Consider the following 22,483-nt stretch of genomic DNA (forward strand, 5'->3'; position numbering starts at 1 on the left):
TTCCTGGCCTCTGGTAGAGGACCCGAGCTGAATGAGGGACGGACACCACCCGAGGGGGGGTGAGACGAGGATAAAATATATATGTATATATTAGGAGCTGTAAAAAAATTAAAATATTTAATCTAATTAAAAATACAACTTCATAATTAATATTTTTTGTCCTATTTTTCCCCATTTGAATGCTCTCATCAACATGGAATCAGTTTTCTATGTGCAAAATGCTAATATATACTGAAATAACAATTTAGATTTTCAATTTTACATGAACATTTTTCACTTGGAGCAGTTATTCACACATACATCACACACCGCTGAACTTCACCGTCACTGTCAGACGAACACAGAGAAGCTCCACCCGCTCTATTTGTATGGACACGGAACACTGTAACCTTCCACACAATATAGTTCCAAACAAGTAACAATCGCGTCAGTGGCATACATCGTATACCTCTATGATACAGGTAACTTTGGTCTTGTCAGTGGAACAATCAGGCAACTTTTCAAAAGTAAACTTTCCATTCATAAACTCTTTAAGTATCAGTTTCGGTGTCTCGCGCTGCCGTGTCTGGCAAAACAAACGTGCGTGGACCTATGCAGCACGCTTGTTGTTTTGTTTAGTTTATTCATATTTATTCATAGAGCAATGTAACATCCGCTGTGACGTGTGCCACATTAATCTCGCAAGAACAAATTTAATCCCGTTAAAATTAATTTAAATTACCGGTAATGCCAATAATGCTTTGAAGTCAAGATGGCGCCCGAGTAGGCAGCCGTCAGCAAGTGCTCTCATGAGCCTTGCTTTTTTTGTCGTTTTTGTGGGTTTTTTTGTTAACTTTGTGTTTGTTGTTACGTCGTGTGAAAGTCTTGAGGAGCCAACGATGAGAAGAAAGGAGCGTTAGCGCGGAGCGCCGATGCAGATTTGGAACTGGGAGTCGTGGCTTGGAGTTTGAAGCAGATTACGTGGGACAGGAGAAGTGAACTAATCTCTTTTCGTCAATGGACGCTACAGCTTCGTGTTTGCGTTCAAAATTTAGCTTGTAGCAGACGTGTGCACATTTTCAGCATGACGTCTCTGATCCACTGGTGAAAGGACACTTTGATCCTCTCCTCTTTCATCTATAACTGCGTGTATGCAGAAAAGTGGTGAAGATTGCACGACTGTCTGTATCCTATGTGTTGTGTTATTTTTGTTATTTTGACTTCAAAATGGCGCCGCGTGAGTGGCTGCCTTTCCAGCAGCTCCTATATATTGTTGTTCTACTTCTTCCTTTCATAACTTTGCTGCTGTGAATTGGGAATTTCTCCATTGAGACTAATACAGGTTTTCATATCTTTCATATCATAAAAACGCACTAAACTGACAGGTCTAATATATATATATATATATATGGAGAGAGAGAGAGAGACATCTTTTTTAAGTCCGCAAAAAGTCCCCAAACGGTCCACAAGAAGCTGCAAAACAACAGTGCGTCACATAGAGCAACATATAGAGTACTGTACTCCATGTATATGGATGTATTTATTTTTTGAATGAATATGTTTGAAAAAATCCTTGATGCACTGAAGCCGCGATAAACGAACCGCGAAATAGCGAGGGATCACTGTATGTTGCTGTATGTTTTTTGCTCAATGTATGTAGCAGCACAGAGGGACTGTCCTCCGAGACAGGTTTCTCCTATGGGAGACCTAATAAAAGTCAAATCAAATCAAATCATGTTAACATACAAGGAGATACAATCTAGAGCAACGGGAGAGGTGGCAAGGGCCAAAAAAAGAGGCATGTGATGACATTTATGCCAGGTTGTACAATAAAGAAGGTGAGAAAGCTCTTGATCGGTTGACCTGACAAAGAGAAATACAAATATATGAACTGGTGCCAGTCGTGCGCTGGATAGCTTTTGACCAGGTTTTAATGTGATTCTCGATGGTGAGAAGAAGCCAGTCCAGAGCAATGGAAGGTGTGGTCAGGTGGTGAAGAAAATCAACCAAGCAAGGTGGAATGGGTGGAGGAAATTGTCAGGGGCATTATGTGATCGAAGGATCTGATTTGGATGAAGGGGAAAGTTTTGAAGACAGTGGTGAGGCCGGCCATGAGTTACGGATTGAAGACAGTGGCTCTGAAAAAACAACACAAAGCATAGCTAGAGGTGGCGGAAATGAAGAGGTTGAGGTTTTCTTCAGAGGTCTCAAGGATGGATAGGATTAGAAATGATCTCATTAGAGAAACAGCCACGGTTATATGTTTTGGTGAAAAGGTTCGAGAGAGCATACTTATATTAGTGAGTATATCGGACAGAAGGGTGGTGAGTTTGGACCTGCCGGCACAGAGAGCAGCAGAAGGTTCATGGATGTCGTGAGGAAAGACATGAGGGCAGTTGGCATTAGCGAGAAGGATTCAGAAGACTGGAGTTGATGGAAAAAGATGACACACTGTCGCAACCCCTAACGGTACAAATGGAAAAAAAGTTAGTACACTATATTAGTGTTTCACTCTGTTGTGTTCCAAGTGGGATCAGTTTGACCCTAAAAATATATGTATTTCATACATTTTAATTCCATGTTTAATTGCTCTGCTAATGCATGCTTTCGTGATGTGTCTCCAGGTAAACGCCTCTTCTTTAGAGGAGGTTACTCATGAGGAAGCAGTTGCAGCCCTGAAGTCGACCCTAGATGTTGTTTATCTACGCTTGGTCAAACATACCTCTGTCTTTATTAATGAAACCTTTACACCTCCTGATGTCACAAATTGTAAGTCTTTTTTTCTTTCATTTCAAATACAATTTGAACAAGTCAACAAGTCAACACAAGCTTAAATGAATAACAATCGCTATTCCACTTAAGTCCTGAAGATATTGCAAATATTATGTTAAACCATTGCCAGTTGCCAAAATAAATCAAGGGGAAAATTGTATTTTTGCAGTCTGTGGACTGAAACAACACTTAAAAGAGCAAGATTCAGCCGACTGTTCCCCCACTTTGCATTGGTCCAAATTCGCAACACGATCACTGTCAGGCTGGCCGATTTTCTTTTGACAAGCTAACAATGCTTGAAATGCACTTTGATTATATTTTATTTCTTCCGTGACCTCTTACGTCCGAACAATGGTTTTATTCTAAAAAATCAGCTAATTCAACATATGAATGCTTTTGCATGCATTGCTTTTTGCAAAATATCTATTTAGTGAAAGAAAAGCACCATGAGTGACCCCAACTCACCAGGACGGCTCTGTCAGCAGTTAGTTGCTGCTGACATGGTCACCGTCTCATATTTTCGAGATCATCATTGCATTTTTTTTTCATTCATTACACACACACACACACACACACACAAAGAAAGAAAAAATACCCACAATTAAATGACGAAAGTCAGGCATTGCTTTGAGCAAGCTGATGAAACAGGCCTGGAAACAAATACATATTTAGAGAATAGTCTGCTCTGTGAACATAACCTATGTGACTGTATGATTAAATTAAGGTTGGCATTGGCAACAGGAGGATGCTCGCTAAACTAAAAGTTATGATGGACAGTCCCTCCCACCCCTTCAAGCCCGTCCTGACAGCACTGGGTAGCTCCTTCTGCCAGAGACTGTTACACCCGCACTGCAAGAGGGGAGAGATACCGCCGCTCATTCCTACCGACTGCTGTCAGGCTGCTGAATAAACATATGTGAAACCCTGCAACCATTATAAATAGCACAGCCATCTTACGCTGTGTTGTCTATGCTATTGCTAACTTATTATATTTATTCCACAAATATATTGTGAATGCTTTATTTTATATTGCACTTATATTGAACTGTGTACAGTTCTTTTCTGAAACATTTATTTAGTGCAATGATTTTAATTCCCCCCTTTACCCCCCCCCCCCCCCCCCAATTTTGCTGCTGTAGACTGCAAATTTCCCCAGTGTGAGACAAATAGAGGTTATCTTATCTTATTTTTTTGTTTTTATTCTCCCAGCCTACCCCCCACATCAGGACAATCACATTAGCCCCTACATGAGCGGGAGCCAGTCTGTTAGCCCTGCCCCACTGACCACGCCCAGATACTCACCAATGCCTAGGTCCCTGACTGCAGATGATGATCTCACAAGGTAAGTAACGTAATGTATCTAATCTACAGTATATAAAATACAAAAGCGTGATTTGATGTTTCAAAACACACTTATTTTTATGGCGTTAAAGTCCTTCTATATCTCTCCGAGAGAGCCCAAATTCATTGACTGACCTCTGGTCGCCCTGGTAACAAAGCTGTGAAGTGTACATGCATGTGTGTAAGTGTTTGGTTGTGTGAGTGCTTGCGTCGATTTGGCAGATGGCAATCAGAATTTTTATCTGGCATGTAAACTAAAGTCACCTACACAGACACATGCATATTCACTCTCATGGCTGCTCTACTATCTTTAATCCATTTAAATGGAAGGATTACAGCCTATCACAATCCACGTGACTCAGATGGCGTCACCGTCGTTACCAGAATATGACTCCTTCCGTCATAATCCTTTTGGCCAATCAGCATGTTTTCAGAATAATAAATGAGATAAGCTGCAGACTGACTGCAAGATGGTCATTTTTATGTCTGTCCTCCTTCCGAATTTTGTGGTTGTCGCCATCGTATTGTCTCATTGCTCATTCACTGTCTTTCTGGATTGATTTTGACAAATCTATTTATATACATACACATATACCTGTTGTATGTATGTTTATACTGTGTGTGTGTGTGTGTGTGTGTGTGTGTGTGTGTGTGTGCATGTGTGTATATAGTGGTACGCTTGTCTGTGTTGTATGCGGGCTGCGTCGGATTGGTTCCCACTCAGTGATTGTGTGTTGTGAATGGTTGTTTCTCTTATGTGCCCTGTGACTGACTGGCAACCAATTCAGGGTGTAGTCCGCCTTCCGCCCGAATGCTCAGCAATCCCCCACTGTTCAGGATAAGTGGTGTTGAAAATGGATGTGTGTGTGTGTGTGTGTGTGTGTGTGTGTGTGTGTGTGTGTGTGTGTGTGTGTATAGTGCCTCGATGGGATCACCACCTTATCGTGGTGAGGCACTTTGCGCGTCTCCATGACCCCTACAGCTATGTCGGCAGGAGTCCCGCACTCCTGGCAGGGTCACCCAAGCCGAACAGGTCGAAGGGTAGAGGCCAGACACAGAGTGATCCCAAACCGGCACCTGGGGGCAGGCACAGGCGGAGTCCAACAGACTGGACTACTGGCAGCCCCCTGCAACTCTTGCCAGGAGAAGGTCGTCATGGGTACCCTCATGCCACCGGAAACCACCTGGCAGGAGTGAAGATGGTGAGAGTGAGGACTGTGCACCCACACCCTCACCTTAATCCAAACCTCTGCGCAAGCTTCTTGCCCCAAACCCACACCCAATCCCCCACCCTGCACCCCCCTAATCCCCCAAAGTCCTGTGGCGATGTGGAATGGCGGTGGGCACAGGCCAAGGATGTGGCTGGGAGTGCATAGCCAAACCATGCACACAGGCGGCAATGGAGTGATGGTCGTTGACACTGCGGGATAGAGCAGCGCATCTCTTCGGCAGCTTCCATTGTGACTGAGCAGCTCCACACTGCTCACCCCTGTGATGGGGAGGGACCTAGAAAAAATGGTCTAAAATTGTCTGCTCTCCACACTCCGGACGGTAAACCGCAATCGTCGGAGCATCCCCCTTGCGGTCGAAAGGATAATAAACGAAATAGAAAAAATCTATGCATAGCTTCTTGGAATGTCCACACACTGCTGGACCTGGCTGAAACTCCTGACAGGCCCCACCGGAGGACAGCACTTGTGGCCACAGAGCTCGCGAGGTATAACATCGATATCGCAGCTCTCAGCGAGACCAGAATACATGGAGAGGACTCCCTGACAGAAGTTGGTGCAGGGTATACCTTCTTCTGGAAAGGAGTCCCTGAAGGCACTGGGCGAAACCATGCAGTTGGCTTTGCTGTGAAGTCCCAACTGCTGAAGCGCATCCCAGAATCCCCCCACCGGCATCAATGAAAGGCTTTGTCATTCCCCTGACAAAGGGACGCTTCGCCACACTCATCAGTGCCTACGCACTAACTCTGAATGTCGAGCACAATATAAAGGAGGATTTCTACAGAGCTCTGGACACCATCCTGCAGCAAACACCGGCTACGGACAAGCTCATAGTCATGGGAGATTTCAATGCTAGGGTGGGCACGGAACACCTGGTATGGAATAAAGTTTTTGGCAAGCATGGAGTGGGAAAAATGAACAACAACGGCCTTTGGCTCCTCTCCCTCTGTGCAGAACATCAGTTGGTCATCACTAACACCATTTTCCAAATGAAGAACAGGTTTAAGACCACCTGGCAGCACCCCCGCTCCAAACACTGGCATTTCCTGGATCCATCTTGTCAGTCTGGATCTGGAAGTCCCACAGGATCTTCGCTCGTCATTTTCCACCACCTTCGGAGGTGGTCTCCATTTTGACCTTGGGGTTTCCAGTCCATACTCCGCACAGATGTTTCGGTACACTATGCCAGCCACCTGGTTATGGCGTTCCATGTAGGCTTTCCCTGCCTGCATCTTACACCCCGCAGTTATGTGTTGGATCGTCTCAGTGCCTCTTTGCACAACCTACACCTTGGGTATTGTCTGGTGTGGTATATCTGGGCCTCAATGGCTCTGGTGCTCAGGGCCTGCTCCTGAGCAGCCAGGATGAGTGCCTCTGTGCTGTCCTTCAGGCCAGCCCTCTCGAGCCACTGATAGGACTTCTTGAGATCAGCCACTTCAGTTATGATCGGGCGGTACATCCCGTGTCGGGGCTTGTCCTCCCATGATGGTCTCTCTTCCAGCGCCTCATCTTCTGTTCCCCATTGTCTGAGACATTCTCTGAGTATGTCACCCAGTCTGTTTCTGTATGTTTGTTGAAGAATCACGAGAAATCGGACACCAGTGTTCATTATGTGCCGCTGTATTCGAAACTGCCAGCCGTACAAACAAGCACACGCACTTCCCCCGTGCTGTAGGGGCAAACCATTCTGAAAGGGGGGGTTCACTCCCCCTAACACAGTCAGGCTATGTTGATTGTGTTGGTCCTTCTTAAGCGGAAGTCTCTCTACGGTTTTGTGTAGACCTCATTTCGAATGACTACACTTGGTTCGATGACAACAGTGGAGACATTTTACTTTCGCTAGGTCGCTACCACTGTAGAACACTGTCACTGTCAGACGAACACAGAGAAGCTCGACCCGCTCTATTTATATGGACACGGAACGCTGTAACCTTCCACACAAAATAGTTCCAAACAAGTAACAATCGCGTCAGTTGAGCAATCGGGCAACGTTTTAAAAGTAAACTTTCCATTTATAAACTCTTTAAGTATTCGTTTTCGGTGTCTCATGGTGCCGTGGCTGGCAAAACAGACATGGGCGTGGACTTCTGCAGCGCACTTGTTGTTTTGTTCTGGTGTATTTATAGAGCAACGTAAGATCCGCTTGTGACGTGTGCCGCGTTAATCTCGCGAGAAAAAATTTAATCCCGTTAAAATGTATTTAAATTAATGCCAATAAAAACGCACTAAACTGACAGCTCTAATATATATAGTAATCCCTCGTTTATCGCGTTTAATGGTGACCAAAACCACCCGCGATAAACAAAAATCTGTGAAGTAATGACCAATAAACATATTAAAATATATTATATATACATACTGTATATATATAATTTTTTTTTATTAAGTCCGCAAACGGTCCGCGAGGAGCTGCAAAACAACAGCGAGTCACATAGCGCAACATACTGTACTCCATATATATGAAAAAAAATTATGAATGTTTGAAAAAATCTGCGATGCACTCAAGCCGCGATAAACGAACCGCGAAATAGCGAGGGATCACTGTGTATCAAAAACATGCATGGCAGGCTGATTGGACGCTATAAATTGTCCCGAGGTGTGAGTGTGGGCGTGGATGGTTGTTCGTCTCTGTGAGCCCTGCGCTTGGCTGGCAACTGATTCAGGGTGTCCCCCGCCTACTGCCCGAAGACGGCTGGGATAGGCTCCAGCACCCCCCGCGACCCTAGTGAGGATCAAGCGGTTTGGAAAATGGATGGATGGATATATATATATATATATATATATATATATATATATATATATATATATATATATATATATATATATATATATATATATATCCCTGTGTGGAGTTTGCATGTTCTCCCCGGGCCTGCGTGGGTTTTCTCCGGGTGCTCCGGTTTCCTCCCACATTCCAAAAACATGCATGGCAGGCTGATTGAACACTCTACATTGTCCCTAGGTGTGAGTGTGAGTGCGAATGGTTGTTTGTTTCTGTGTGCCCTGCGATTGGCTGGCAACCGATTCAGGGTGTCCCCCGCCTAGTGCCCGAAGACAGCTGGGATAGGCTCCAGCACCCCCCGCGACCCTAGTGAGGATCAAGCGGCTCGGAAGATGAATGAATATATATATACAGAGAGAGAGAGAGAGAGAGAGAGAGAGAGAGAGAGAGAGAGAAAGTGAGAGAGAAAGTGAGAGAGCTGCCGTTACTGTACGGTACTGGTTTATGCTGTGTGATTATCCCTTACGAACGAAATGGTTTTACTGAATAGGTCTTTCATTGTACGAATGCAGTCCATTGGGAGGCTAAATTCTTCGACACGTATACAGTACATATACTCCTGAGGAATATGGTCGATAGTGTGAAGCATTGTAACAGCATGCTCTTGCTACAAGAACATGATGCGACACTGACATCTACTGGGCAACACGGAGAGTTCTATACTGTCTCCTACAATAATGCATGCTGATTCACGTCTTTGGTGATTAAAAAAAAAAAACTAAACGCACTACTGCTCAAACTGTGATGAAACAAATTAGATCGCGTTTAATAATTTCTGAACTTTTTCCAGCTTTGTAAATTAAAACAAAATGTAAGATTTGAACAAAGGGGCGTAAAAATAAATCCAATAATCTGGTCGCGCCAGTGTGCACACTCATAATTTAAGATGTGCCTGTGTTTGGAAATAACCAATTACAACCAAATTCATGTGAGATGGTAGCCAGCGCACATGCACCAGACTCCAGTTGAAGTGTTTCTGATTTACCATAAATGCAGTGAAGATGTTCTGCAACGTTATATGTTATGTTAAGACTTTTTATTTCCACTGCGATAGGTTTTTGTACAAGTTGGTTCTACTTTTTTATGTTGAACACATAATAATAACACAAAACGAGAAACATAACTGTGCAGATGTGAAGATTTGTTTCTTTAGTGTGGAACCAAATAACATTAATATGCCTCACTGTTGTGTGTATGGGCGGCCTGGGAGTCGAGTGGTTAGCACATCGACTTCACAGTGCAGAGGTACGTGAGGTTCAATTACAGCTCCGGCCTTCCTGTGTGGAGTTAGCATGTTCTCCCCGTGCTCGTGTGGGTTTTCTCCGGGTCCTCCAGTTTCCTCCCACATTCCAAAAACATGCATGGCAGGCTGACTGAACACCCAGTTCAGTCAGCTGGCAGTTCATGGCTGGCAACCGATTCAGGGTGTCCCCCGCCTACTGCCCGAAGACAGCTGGGATAGGCTCCAGCACACCCCGCGACCCTTGTGGGGATAGAGTGGATTGGAAAATGAATGAGTGTTGTGTGTATGGGTGTATGAATCGGAGTGGAAAGGACTTAAAATGTATCTCAATTCCAAGAGGAAACAGGCCATTTCAGAAAAAGCGGTGCTGCCCATGGCTGCAAGCTATTAAATGCACACACTGGACTGAGGACATAATCAGGAATGCCTACGTCTGCAGTACTCATTTTCTTATCTGGTAAATTGTCCTGGGTATGACGTTTTGTCCTGGGTATGACGTTTGTCCTGGGTATGACGTTAAACTGCATCCAACTGGTCCTCCAGGTTGGGGGTTGGGCGTGAGGTTAACAACCTCACCCTGTAAAAACAAAAACCTGTTACAGAAACGACGAGAGGAAGCCATTCCGGTAAACCACGGCGAAGAAGAGACGGCACATCCTTGGATGTATCTATGACGGGGCCGGGTGAAATCCAGCAGGAAGCCCGAGACCCCTGATGACCCCGATCTTTGAAACCAAAACCAACACCAGAGTAGGCACCTGGAATGTGCGCACAATGTTCCAGTCTGGTTGCATGGACCAGGTGCTGAAGAATATGAGGGACTATCGCCTGGACATCTTAGGCGTTAGTGAAATGAGGTGGACGGGGCAAGGGCGCCTCATGGTTAATGGAGCAACTTTTCTGTACTCTGGGAAGCAAGACCACCATTCCCATGGAGTCGGCATCATCCTCTCCAGTAGTGCAGCAAAAGCATTGATCGGATGGAAGCCGGTGAATGAACGGATTATTACAGCAAGGCTCTACACCAGATATGCCAAAGTAACCATCGTACAAGTCTATGCCCCAACCGAAGCTGCCTCAGCGGACGATAAAGACACCTTCTACAACCAGCTCCAGACCGTGCTTGAGGAGATCCCCAGACATGACATCAAAATGCTAATTGGAGACTTCAACGCAAAACTGGATAATGACAGAAGGGGCCTGAATGCCACAGTTGGACCGCATGGGTTTGCGAGCTCCACGAACGACAACGGGGAGAGACTGTTGATGCTAACCAGTAGTAACGGCCTCAGCATTGGCAACACCTTTTTTGAGCACAAGCGGATCCACAAAGTAACCTGGGTTTCACCTGGTGGCGGGACCCGGAACGAACTGGACTACATCTGCATCAACACAAGGTGGCGCTCGTCATTGCTCGACGTTCGCTCCTACAGAGGTGCGGATGTGGGTTCAGACCACTTCCTTGTGTTGAGTAAAATCAAGCTGAAGCTGAAGAAGGTGAAAAAGGTGCAGCCCAAGAGATCTTAGGCGGTGGACAAGCTAAAGAATAAAAACTTCTCCGAACGCTTCTGTGAGGAATTGAGTAGGAAGCTCAAGGTATCACAACACCTTGCAAACATTGAAGACCAGTGGAGTATGTTCTCTTGTGCCATTGCTGACACTGCAGAAGCAGTTATAGGCAGAAAGACGGGTACAGACAAAGAGAGATGGATAACAGACGACACCTGGAAGTTGATTGAGGAAAGGAAAGTGGCTAAGATAAAAAGAGAACAAAAGAGGAGGCTCCGGAGCTGGAGGATGGAAGACGAGGAGTACAGACACTTGGACAGGGCAGTGAAGAAGAGTTGCAGGAAGGATAAAAGACAGTGGCTAGAAGAGAAAACAAGAGAGGCACAGGAAGCAGCAGAGAACAACGATACGCCGACCCTATACAAGATCGTGCGGGAGCTAACCAACTCCAGGAGCAGCTCTGGCGTGCCAATCAGGAGCAAGGATGGCAGGACACTTCTAAGCGACGAGGAGCAAGAAGCAAGATGGCTGGAACACTTCAGGGAGGTTCTCAACCAACCAATGCCTCCCGTGCTCTTCAATTTCGATCAAGAGACACCAGCTCCAGCTCTAAATATTACATCGAAAGAGATATCCGAGACTGAGGTTGCCAGAGCAATCAAGGGCCTTAAGAACAACAAGGCACCGGGACTCGATGAGATAGCTGCCGAGCTGTTGAAACATGGCCAAGATGCTGTTGTGAAGAGCCTTACCCACCTGTTCAACCTGATTTGGCATGCTGAAGAGGTTCCTGCCGACTGGAGACGTGGGGTCATTGTCACGCTCCCCAAGAAGGGAAGCCTCGCAGACTGCAATAACTGGCGGGGCATTACGCTGCTGTCAATTCCCAGCAAGGTATTCTGCAGTGTTCTGCTACATCGCCTTAAAGATGAAGTGGATAACATCTTGAGGGAAGAGCAAGCCGGTTTCAGGAAGGGAAGGTCTTGCGCCGAACAGATCTTTACCCTTCGAAACATCATAGAGCAGTGCCAAGAACTTCAGATACCACTCATGATCAACTATATCGATTTCAAGAAAGCCTTCGACAGCATCCACCGGGAGTCGCTGTGGCAGATCGTCCAGCTGTATGTTGTACCCCTCAAGTACATCAACATCTTCAGGTCATTGTATCACAACTCAACCTGTTGTGTCAAAACCAACAGTGGCACAACTGATGATTTTGACATTGTCACTGGTGTAAGACAGGGTTGCATTCTGTCACCCCTACTCTTCATTATCATAATCGACTTTGTGATGAGGAAGTCCATCACAGGAGCAAAAGTTGGTATCAAGTGGGGAGGGAGCAGACTAGCTGACCTGAAATTTGCAGATGATTTGGCCCTGTTAAGTCACACCCAGCCCGCACTCCAGGAGTTGACCAATAATCTGTATGAGCACGGAGTTAAGGTCGGTTTGCGAATTAGCCAGGAAAAGACCAAGGCCATGGCCGTCGGACAGCACCAACACCTTCAACCACTCACTCTACACCAACATGACATAGAGTACATTGACAGCTTCACATATCTTGGGAGTAACATCTCAAATACAGGTGGTGTGGAGAAAGACGTCAGCAGTAGACTTGGTAAAGCTGCGGGAGTGTTCCAACGCCTCCGCAACATCTGGTCATCGAAAGCCATCACTACGACCACCAAGCTACGCCTCTATATGTCAGTGGTTATCCCAACAGCGATTTACGCCTGTGAGACATGGATGAAGACAGCCAACATAACCAACAAGTTAGATGTCTTCCATTGGCGTTGCCTGAGATCCATCCTGAGGATCTCATGGAGAGACCACGTCACCAACGAGGAGGTGATGAAGAAGGCAGGAGTGGCTGAACTGTCAGACATTGTCTCTGAAAGGAGAAGGAAAATGATCGGCCACGTACTCCTACTGCCAAGAGAGAGACCGGCAAGTGTGGCCATGGACTGGATGCCAGAGGGTGGGAAGAGGAAGAGAGGTAGGCCAAAGAAGACGTGGAGACAGATTGCCAAAGAAGACCTCAGTGAGATGGGTGTCAGCTGGCATGGAGCAAGAAGGGTCGCCAGTGACCGGACCAAATGGAGGAAACTCGTCGCCCAATGTTCCAAATAGGAACGGGCGGAACTAACTAAAAATAGGCAAGGCCATTTGGTTTAATTTAACCTCTATTTCTTGAAATATTGAGCAAGTGCTCAAGAATTGTGGGATAACGCCAAGGTGTTTGCTACTAGTGCTAGCTAGTAACAAGAAGCTAACTAATTCAGGTATAGCTTCAGTGCACACAAGATTTATGAAATTTAAGATCTTAATTCGTGAGCATTATAATTGTTTCTGCTGTTTCATCCAAGAATAACCTCTGTAACTATCGTGACGAGCTGGTTTGGCTCATGCTGGTCCGTGGCCTCGAGGACCGGCTCGAAGGTCGGTCCTTGATCCTTGGCCTCGGAGTCAAGTCCTTGGTCTTTGGCCTTGGAGTCAAATCCTTGGCTTTGGCCTTGGGTTGCCGGTCCTCGGACACAACGAGGGATTTGAGCCTCTAATCCTTCGTCCACAGATATAAAGTGGGCCCGAGGACCGCAAAAATCATGAAGAAATCAAACAATATCCATCTAGGGAAACCCACGTTGATGACTTTATCTGGCGCTTTAAGAGGAGCGGGGCTGCCACTGATAGGCATCAGTCAGTGAAACGTGTAAAGAGCGGCATCACAATTAGTTTCAATCACGGTTCGTTCCGTTCGCGATTGGCAGTTTAAATAGCGTGTAACGCCTTTCTGTAACAGTGGTGTCTTTTATTTAGTTATTTTTGCACAGTCGTCACGTTTGTGCGGTCGCACTAGAATGTTTGTTTGAACCAAGTAATTTGCGTTATAGCTGGAGTCAATAATGCCGGTACCTCACTTCCGGGTTTGGCCGTTGGGATTTGGAGTCCTTTTGCTCGATTCCAGTTATGTTTGCTGAATGCTTTCTCATGTTTGAAATAATGAATATTGAGAATACATAGTTTAAAATCATGGTTGATTTAATTATTTATTAATATTGTGAAGTTAAAGGTATTAAATTAATTATGATAGTATTAGTGGTAGTGGTAATAATAGGAGTACTCAGAGAATGTTTAGAGATCACCCATCTCGTAACCTCTGCGTCCCGCGTCCTAGACGCATAATTTTCCCACGGGACGCACAGTTCCAAATAATGTGCGTTTATGGGACGCAAGGAAATTTCTCAGTCAAAACAAACAAACAAACAAAAAAAAAACCTATGGCAAGTCTGAGGATTTCACAGTCACAATCGTTACCGGTAGCGTGTCGTTTCCGTGGCGTCATTTTCACGGTACCGAAAATTAGTTTAACTATAAAAGTCACCGCACATGAGTGGACTGTGTGATCAACGCGATTTCACTATGCTTGTATGTGTGTTTGTGATGTGGTGTGGTGTGTGAGTGTGTTTCTTCTAATTTACTTTCGTTTTGTTTTGTTTTCAGTGTTGGGGGTCGGGGGGGGGGGGGGCGCAACAGATAACGTTATGTGCGCAAACTGCGGATGCGGGTTGCTATTTTAGTCCGTAAACTGAGGAATCGCGCGGATGAAAGTTTGAGATGGCGGCAAAAAGAAAAAAAAAACTCACCTAGGTCTACTAATTACGACATTTAAGAAATGGGGATGCCAGTCAGATTTTTCGTATGAATTCTCCAAAGGGCGTATCACTAAACTCACCTGTGACGTATGCACAGAACGCAAGAGCGAGATACGACACGAGGCACGATTACGAGGCAAGTTGGTCATACATGAGTACACTAGTTTCTGATCCATTTATTTTTTGGAATAAACCTGGAGTACACAGCTGCTGATGTAATGTTCATTGTTAATGCATAGTTTTCAAACATTGACCCTTGAAACATTATACTTTTGAGTTTCGGAATTCTTGATTATCAATATCAGTCAAAATAGAAAAATGGGTTCCAATGGAACCCAACATTTGTTATCGTGGTTTCCCATTGGGTATTCCGACGGAACCAAAAAACAGTTACCATGAATTTCCGAAATCCTCAGGCCTGCTCCTGAATTATTTAAATTTTTGCAGCATTTGTTTATCATTGTATGCATATGTTGTTGTTTGTGTTATTATCATCTGCAATTGAATAAGTAAACCCTTTCAGAATTCGAAATTTGGGACTCTCTCAATGCAGAATGGGACTCGCTGCCGGCAAACTGCAAAATTATCAGCGAGAGATTACCGCTTTTTCTGCTGTCAGTGATTGACTTCTATGCATTTCTCAACTTGTGTTCCGTGCCATGTCATGCCTGTTGAGTGTTGATTTACTTCATATTAAGAAACTACTACACTAAAACATTAATTCATAAATGTATTTCATATGCTTTTATTTTTTTTCTCAGTATAAATAACACGTACCCCGACTGTTCTACTCTTTGAATAAAAACACTTCATTCAAGCGTTAGGGAGTGCAAAGGGTTATGATGGAGGGGTGTTGCAAATCATGAGGACGTGCCAAGTGGTATGATAGTATTGTTTTATACATGTCCTAGGCTAGGCCTCAGTTTCAAAATCAGTCCTTGGTCCTTGGCCTTGGCCTTGCCTCGGAAAATTTTCCAAGTCCTTGGCCTTGGCCTTGACCTCGGAGGCAAGTCCTTGGTCTTGGCCTCGGGTTGCCGGTCCTTGGACACAACACTGGGCTCATGTGAGTCTTTCTTTTTACAAATTAGATGTCACTGGACTAGAAGAGTCCTGATTTTTTGCCCTCTATTTTTTCTGACCTGAAACAAAAACATAACCAAGAGGCAAAGATTGAAAGGACTGTAACTGTATTTTTTTCTGCATTGTGTGGTGGTTCAAAAAGTTAAGGACCTATCCCCCCGATGCTTCTTTTTCCTCTATCTTTATTCCTATCTCTGCTCCATTGATCCCAACGTCTCTCCTCTTCTGTTCTCTACACACCCACCCCTCTCCTCTTCAGCTCTCAAAACTCTTCTGGCACTTAATACACTCTCAGGGGTGGATGCCCCATTGTGGGTGGATGCAGCATTCTTGAAGCCTGTCACAATCACCACTCATCCCTTTTATTATGTGCTAAGTGCACTCTTTCCTGCTGAAGCTGAAGAGGACATCACAGGCATGAGAACAGAGTATGTTGATCTGAACCTGAGGTACACTTGGCTGAAGAAAAATTATTTAAACCTTCAGGAAGATTGTCAACAGCGACCCGGATGAAAATGACAGACTGAAAGAGCAGCTTTAAAACAACAACAAAAATTGACATCATCAGGGCACAATGTTGTTTGTCACTAGAATGGCTGAACATGTGTGTTCTTTGACTGTTTGTGCAATAAAATGACAGGGAGTGTAAAAATTCTGCAGGAAACTCTCTCTGCAGGATCATCTTTAGATTGTGTTAATGAAATTTAGTTTCAATGTTTAACCTCTCGACAGCTACTTGATCTAAAGTTTGTCTGAGCGGGATTCCTGCTTTTGCCATAGTCCTCAAGCCACTTATTAAATGACCAAGTAAAGAAGGTACACAGTCTTCTTTTGGAGCTGTTTGAGTTATCTCTGAAGGTTGGGTGGGCAAGTTTCTAACAAGAGAATATCAAAGGAGTCTGGCTTTTATGATCTTTTGAAATTTCATGATGAGATTCTGGCGGATAAAGGGGGTGTGATATTTTGCGGAAGAACTTGAAGCTGCTCTTTTTCTCCTACATGTGAAATGCATTAGAGGGAGATGAAAGAACTTCAGAATTTTGCAACCAATCCTTACAGTTCCAGTTCCACAGGCTGACCTTCTTGGATGAGATTGTCATTGCGTACACCTGCAAACATTTGCCAAAGTGTTGTTCCGAAGAAATAAGTGCTCTGAATTGTAAGAACATAAAAGACCAGATGCAATTCTTATCCCATCAAGTGATTTATAGCTGACCAATCATGATTTATTTGACTATTAAAACTTTGCTTAAAGTTATGATTTCTGTGTTCTTCTCTCTGTGACAGTAATTTGAATATGTTTAGAGCGGAAGAGGCATTTTAAGATGCAATTGTGGGGGGGGGGGGGGGGGCGTGCATAGATATATAGATATATATTCAGCCTCCAGCAATTCCCCGCGACCTTGTTCAGGATAAGTGGTGTTGAAAATGGATGGATTGATAATTTATTCATTAATAACCAGGAAGTAAGTGAGAAACAAAGATGGAGCAAACGTTTGAATCATTCTGATTGTTGCATTTAATTAGCATTTAATAACAAGCAACAATAACTAGCAGGATAGTTGGCTAAGTTGGTGACCCCTGTTCCCCTGTAAACGCAAGGCTTCTCCCCTAAATAAAGAGGCCCACTTTGTCACATCATCCTCCCACTCTGTAATCCCGTAAGGATCGGAAAGTTGCTTTCCATCTGACAAGTAATTTTCACAATTCTGAACAGTTCACCTTACCTTATGTACATTTTAACGAAACATACATTCTTTCTACACCAACCCCGCATGTGCATCCTTATTACATCATCTTTGTTCACAAACTGAAAATGGGTTTATTGGAGGGCTGTACTTATTTGAAATGAAAATACTTCGATACAAAACTATGTCATCTAATTTTGATCAGACGTGCCATGATCACCTTCTACCTTCTGAATTTATTTTCACCAGGGAGCCGAGGCGTGTGATGCTCCAACGAGGGTCTACAGGTCTCGGTTTCAACATCGTTGGGGGAGAAGACGGAGAGGGAATCTTCATCTCCTTCATTCTAGGTGGCGGTCCAGCTGATCTTTGTGGTGAACTCCACAAGGGTGACCGCATCCTCTCGGTATGTTTTACTGAGTTTATTTCGTGAACCACTTCGAATGCATTTAATTCATAACAAGTCGTTGCTTGATTTGGATATTTAATTTACTGAATGTGTGTGTCTGTGGATCAAGGTGAATGGTGTCGACTTGTCGATTGCAACTCATGAGCAGGCCGCTGCAGCCCTGAAGAATGCAGGACAAACTGTCACCATCGTAGCCCAATATAGGCCAGAAGGTGAGTGCTACCAAAAAAAAAAAATACCGACTAATTGGATGCCTAATGCATAAAACTGTTTGAAATTTGTCAAGGACGGGCTGTGTTCATCAAGAGGAATTTTGAAACAGCTTTCCCAAACTCCGGTTTAAGACTTGTTTAAGTGTACTGATGTATAGGATAGTCACTCGAATCATTCTGGGTCTGCTGGGAGTGACTGTCAAGGCTATAACCAAGGCAACCAAGTTTTAAGTGATGAGTAATGAGATCCTGCTACAGTGGGGGTCCTGAGAATATCGCTTCCATATTCTGTAAACACACAAACCGAGAGGGTATTCATGCATTCAGTAAAATTGCTCTTGGTTCCATGACCCTCGCACTGGAAGCGTCTAAGTTGAATGATGATATTTGTTTGACTCTTGGGCCATTTGTCTTGGACAAATCATTTGCAGAGGTGATCCAGGATACAGTAGTTCAGATGTTAAATTTGGTCACTCATTTGCAGCACTGCATGTTTGAAAACAAGTGCTTCTCATTTATTGTCTGTTCCGCCCCCATAGCAAGAAGGGAACGCCCCCCCCAACTCTCTGCCGTGACTGACTATAAATTGTTTCATTCTTCTTAAATTGTTTTAAGTACACTTCTACATATCTTTGTATGCTTTTTTAACACAAAATATATTAATATAAATAATAAAATATAAATATAGATCTTACAACAAAGAATAGCTTTTTTAAAGTCGGTAACAGGCAGGGATGCAACCAGAAATCTTTCAGTGGGGGCTGGACAGCGTGACACATCTTTGCAAGGGGTGGTGGCAATGCGGTGTGTTTATCATATCATCCATAAGTCAGGGTTTCATGAAGTAAAATTCACACATCCAGAACGATGCCCATCATACTCATAATCAAGCAGGAACAAATCGAAGTTAAAAAAAACAACATTTTGCTGTGCTTTATACATTAGATGATGTCAATCTCTTTGCAGTAGCTTTGCTTTTGTGCACTCTGTCATCTTCAATCTCATGCGCTGATTGAAGGCACTCACAGTCATCAATTGTCACATAGGGCTGACGCCATTTTGCAAACTAGAGTGAAACTCCTCGACGATGATACATACATACCTACAAAATACCCCAGAGTGTGAACAAATATTCATTCATTAAAGCCATTACCTCTTTTCTGCTTCCTCCTACAACAAAAAGCCCCCCTGCTGCATAATATGAAATCCTTTTCTCTACCCGTGCCTCACAAGGAGGTTTACTGCAACCACCACACTGGTTTGCACATGCGCAGTGGTACAGGAAGTATTGTTATTGTTTGTTTCAGACCCAGCATGAACGTTGCATTGCTAAAATGGCTACAAAAACTGACCTTTGCAGACAAAGGAGTGAAGAAAAGAAACGCTTTAACGCTTGAAGACAGGATAAAAGTAATAAAAATGAAAGATGGAGGAAGCAAAGTAAGAGACAGTATGCAAGAAATTGATGTAAGTGAAAGTAAATGCTGATCGTAAATTTCACAATTTCGTTCCCTTTTTTATTTCTACACTGGCTGTATGAAGTGTCCAATAAGTGTATGCTCATAATAATTAATTAATAATGCACTATTGGAATAAAATAAAGAGTACACATTTCCGTTGTGTGTTTGTGTGTGTGTGAGTGTATGTGTGTGTGTGTGTGTGTGTGTGTGTGTGTGTGCGTGTGTGTGTGTGTGTGTGTGCGTGCGTGCGTGCGTGCGTGCGTGTGTGCGTGCGTGCGTGCGCGTGTGCGTGTGCTTTTACATCTGAGATAAAATTTGCTATCATGACAAGTCCCCTGTTGTGAAAAATTTCTTGCTGTAAACATGATTTTGTTGTAGAGGAGTTTTCACTGTACGATCAATGACTTTGATTCAAAACATACAGTACCTAAGAAGCACAAAGCCTCAGAAGTCTCCTAATTCTTAGAAATTTGAAATACAGCTTTTTATTTTCTGCGAGATTGGTATATGTGTGTATTTTATTTCATGAAACCATGATTGTGGATAGTATGATAAACAATTACTTCTCGTCCATTATGTTTCTTTGATACGGTGTGAAAGTCATGATTTTGAATGAAGTTGACTAAAACGTTTTAATGTTATTAATTTAAAACACATTATTTTAGAGTTTGCTTTCAGATCAACTGTTTATTCTTTGAATAAGCAGTTAACATAAAAAAAACAAGTGTAACAGAGTATAAATGGGTCTATGAATACTGCCTCCATGTGAAAATGGTAGTATTATAACTGACATTAACATTCTTCTCGGTATGGGAGTGGCTAAGGGGGTGGCTACAGAGTGACAAAGTGATTACCTGGTTACCCTGTAGGTGTATCCCTGTTAACAGCAACAATTTGATGTGCATTAATTTGCCTGAATTAAAAGTAAGAGACAGAGACAGTGAGACAGACATAGAGAGAGAGAGAGAGAGAGAGAGAGAGAGAGAGAGAGAGAGAGAGAGAGAGAGAGAGAGAGAGAGAGAGAGAGAGAGAGAGAGAGAGAGAGAGAGAGAGAGAGAGAGAGAGAGAGAGAGAGAGAGAGAGAGAGAGAGAGAGAGAGAGAGAGAGACATTGCCACTGCCACCGACAGTATCATTTGATCCATTACACGTTATTCTAATAGGGCAAAAAAAGCATGTTCGCCAGGGTGACACATGCCCCCCCCCCATCCTTCAGGCATTGAACCCCCCTTTCCCCAATATTTGAGAAGGGCTGCACTCTTAAAATGTTAAGCCCAAGATAACTTCAGTTTTTGTTTCACTTGGTCATTGCAGTTCTGCAAAAACACTGCCGCCATTTTTTAGTAGTGAGTGGAGTGTTGCAAGTACATTGTGTTACATTGAGAAGAGAAAACACCTCAAGGCCACCGCTTCCTGCTCGATGCTTCTGTACTCCAAAAAATTACCACAGTTGGCTATTCTTCTTAGCGCATTGTTCAATTTAATGTGTGGACTCACTGTGATCTGAAATATGCCAGCCTGTAACGTGTTCAGAGGCTCCCCATACAATAAGTCGCATTGCATCGTAACATCTTGTGGCAGAAACCTGCACACTGCGTGAGTGTTCTGCCACATCTCTCAGTGTGCGGTGGTCCTTATGGAGACCTGGGTGAAATGTGTCCTCTCAGCATTTCCTATGATTTACTTTTTTACGTTTGATACAGGATATATAGGGTTGCAGTTTTTGATAATGACACTTATCAGTTATATCCACTCATTTAATTTATAAATGACTTTAAATAGTTTCAATGTTTGTATGTATTTATGTGTCGTGACTCTTCAGTAGACCTAATTAGTGACTGTTGAATGAGCCGAATTCAAGCCTTCTGCCCATGTTGTGTATTGGTCTGCAAAATACATGTGCTTGCCTGTGTGTGTGTGTGTGTGTGTGTGTGTGTGTGTGTGTATGTGTGTGCTTTTGAAAACCATGTTGTCCGTTTCCTGTGGTAGTACTGTGGTAGTACAACGACCTGTGGTGCGCCCTCTGCTTCGAAAACATACACACCGAAAAACACACAGTAGATACTTCCTTCTAATGACCTCCTCCCTGAGTGGAGCAAATTGTGAGTCATACTGTGAGTGCTTATTTGTTTATGTGGGTATCCTTCTGTTATTTGTATTAGGAACACGACCTGCTGTCATGAAATGCAGAACAGCATGCAACGGATCTAATGTCATCAGAGTGTGTGTGTGTGTGTGTGTGCGTGTGTGCGTGTGTGTGTGTGTGCGTGTGTGTGTGTGTGTGTGTGTGTGTGTGTGTGTGTGTGTGTGTGTGTGTGTGTGTGTGTGTGTGTGTGTGTGTGTGTGTACAAAAGTGGTGTGTTGTTGGTGACCCTTAACTAGGCTTTATGCAATCAGGATTTTTGAGGTTGATTTGCGAGTTTGAAAAAATGTTACAAAATCACAGATTTGATCAAAAGATCAAGCAATGTACAGTATCTATTTAAACAGCTTGTATATTTACTCAACAGTCGACACTTGCAATACCAAAAATACATTGGAAAAAAATCATAATCGAAATGAATCAAAAATGTAACATGTAATGTTTACATGTTTACAAAATCTCTTTCTCTGACATTAATGGGGAAAAAATGTGGGAACATCGCCAGACATTCACAGGGCCAGGGCTTATGCTAAAACTCATTTCTATCTTGCTTTCAGAGCAGTAAACAAGTCCATACTCTGACTTACCAGCTCCGCCAAGCAGCCTACAACTGCTGCTTTTTGGCTCATATTGGAATCTGGTTGTTGTACGTTGTCGTCGTCCCCACAAACCGCAGTTATTACTTTGTCCAACATTGGTTCTGCACTCTTTACCTGGTGCGTATTTGGCGAAGTACATTCTCAAAGCCGTTCGGCTCCAGTGTAACTGTACAGATTCGTCCTATTTACTGTATTGACTTAAAACTTAATCACGTTGCAAGAATAGGTCAACTCACTTTCGGTATGGCTGCAGTATATCACATACCTCGTTTACAAATGTTTTGTGTGTCTTGTCAGCAACGGAGCTACAGATACTTCTTTGCTAGTTCAAATAACATGCCTGCGTGCTGGTTGCATCTGTGATTAGCTGAATATGCGTGGA

The 22,483-nt window shown here is 43.7% G+C and overlaps 2 protein-coding genes across 2 annotated transcripts in view; one reads left to right on the plus strand and one right to left on the minus strand.

Moving 5' to 3' along the window:
- Nucleotides 1-22,483, minus strand: part of LOC127605710 (uncharacterized) — a 284,213-nt gene that overhangs the window by 193,511 nt on the left and 68,219 nt on the right. The gene's annotated exons all lie outside the window — the stretch shown is intronic.
- LOC127605629 (disks large homolog 1-like) overlaps nt 1-22,483 on the plus strand; it is a 192,128-nt gene that overhangs the window by 136,777 nt on the left and 32,868 nt on the right. The window contains 4 exon segments of the mRNA XM_052073323.1: nt 2,604-2,748; nt 3,961-4,093; nt 17,529-17,685; nt 17,798-17,900. Coding sequence (XP_051929283.1) covers nt 2,604-2,748; nt 3,961-4,093; nt 17,529-17,685; nt 17,798-17,900 — 538 coding nt within the window.

This window comes from Hippocampus zosterae, chromosome 8, assembly GCF_025434085.1.
Source record: "Hippocampus zosterae strain Florida chromosome 8, ASM2543408v3, whole genome shotgun sequence".
Classification (NCBI taxonomy): domain Eukaryota; kingdom Metazoa; phylum Chordata; class Actinopteri; order Syngnathiformes; family Syngnathidae; genus Hippocampus; species Hippocampus zosterae.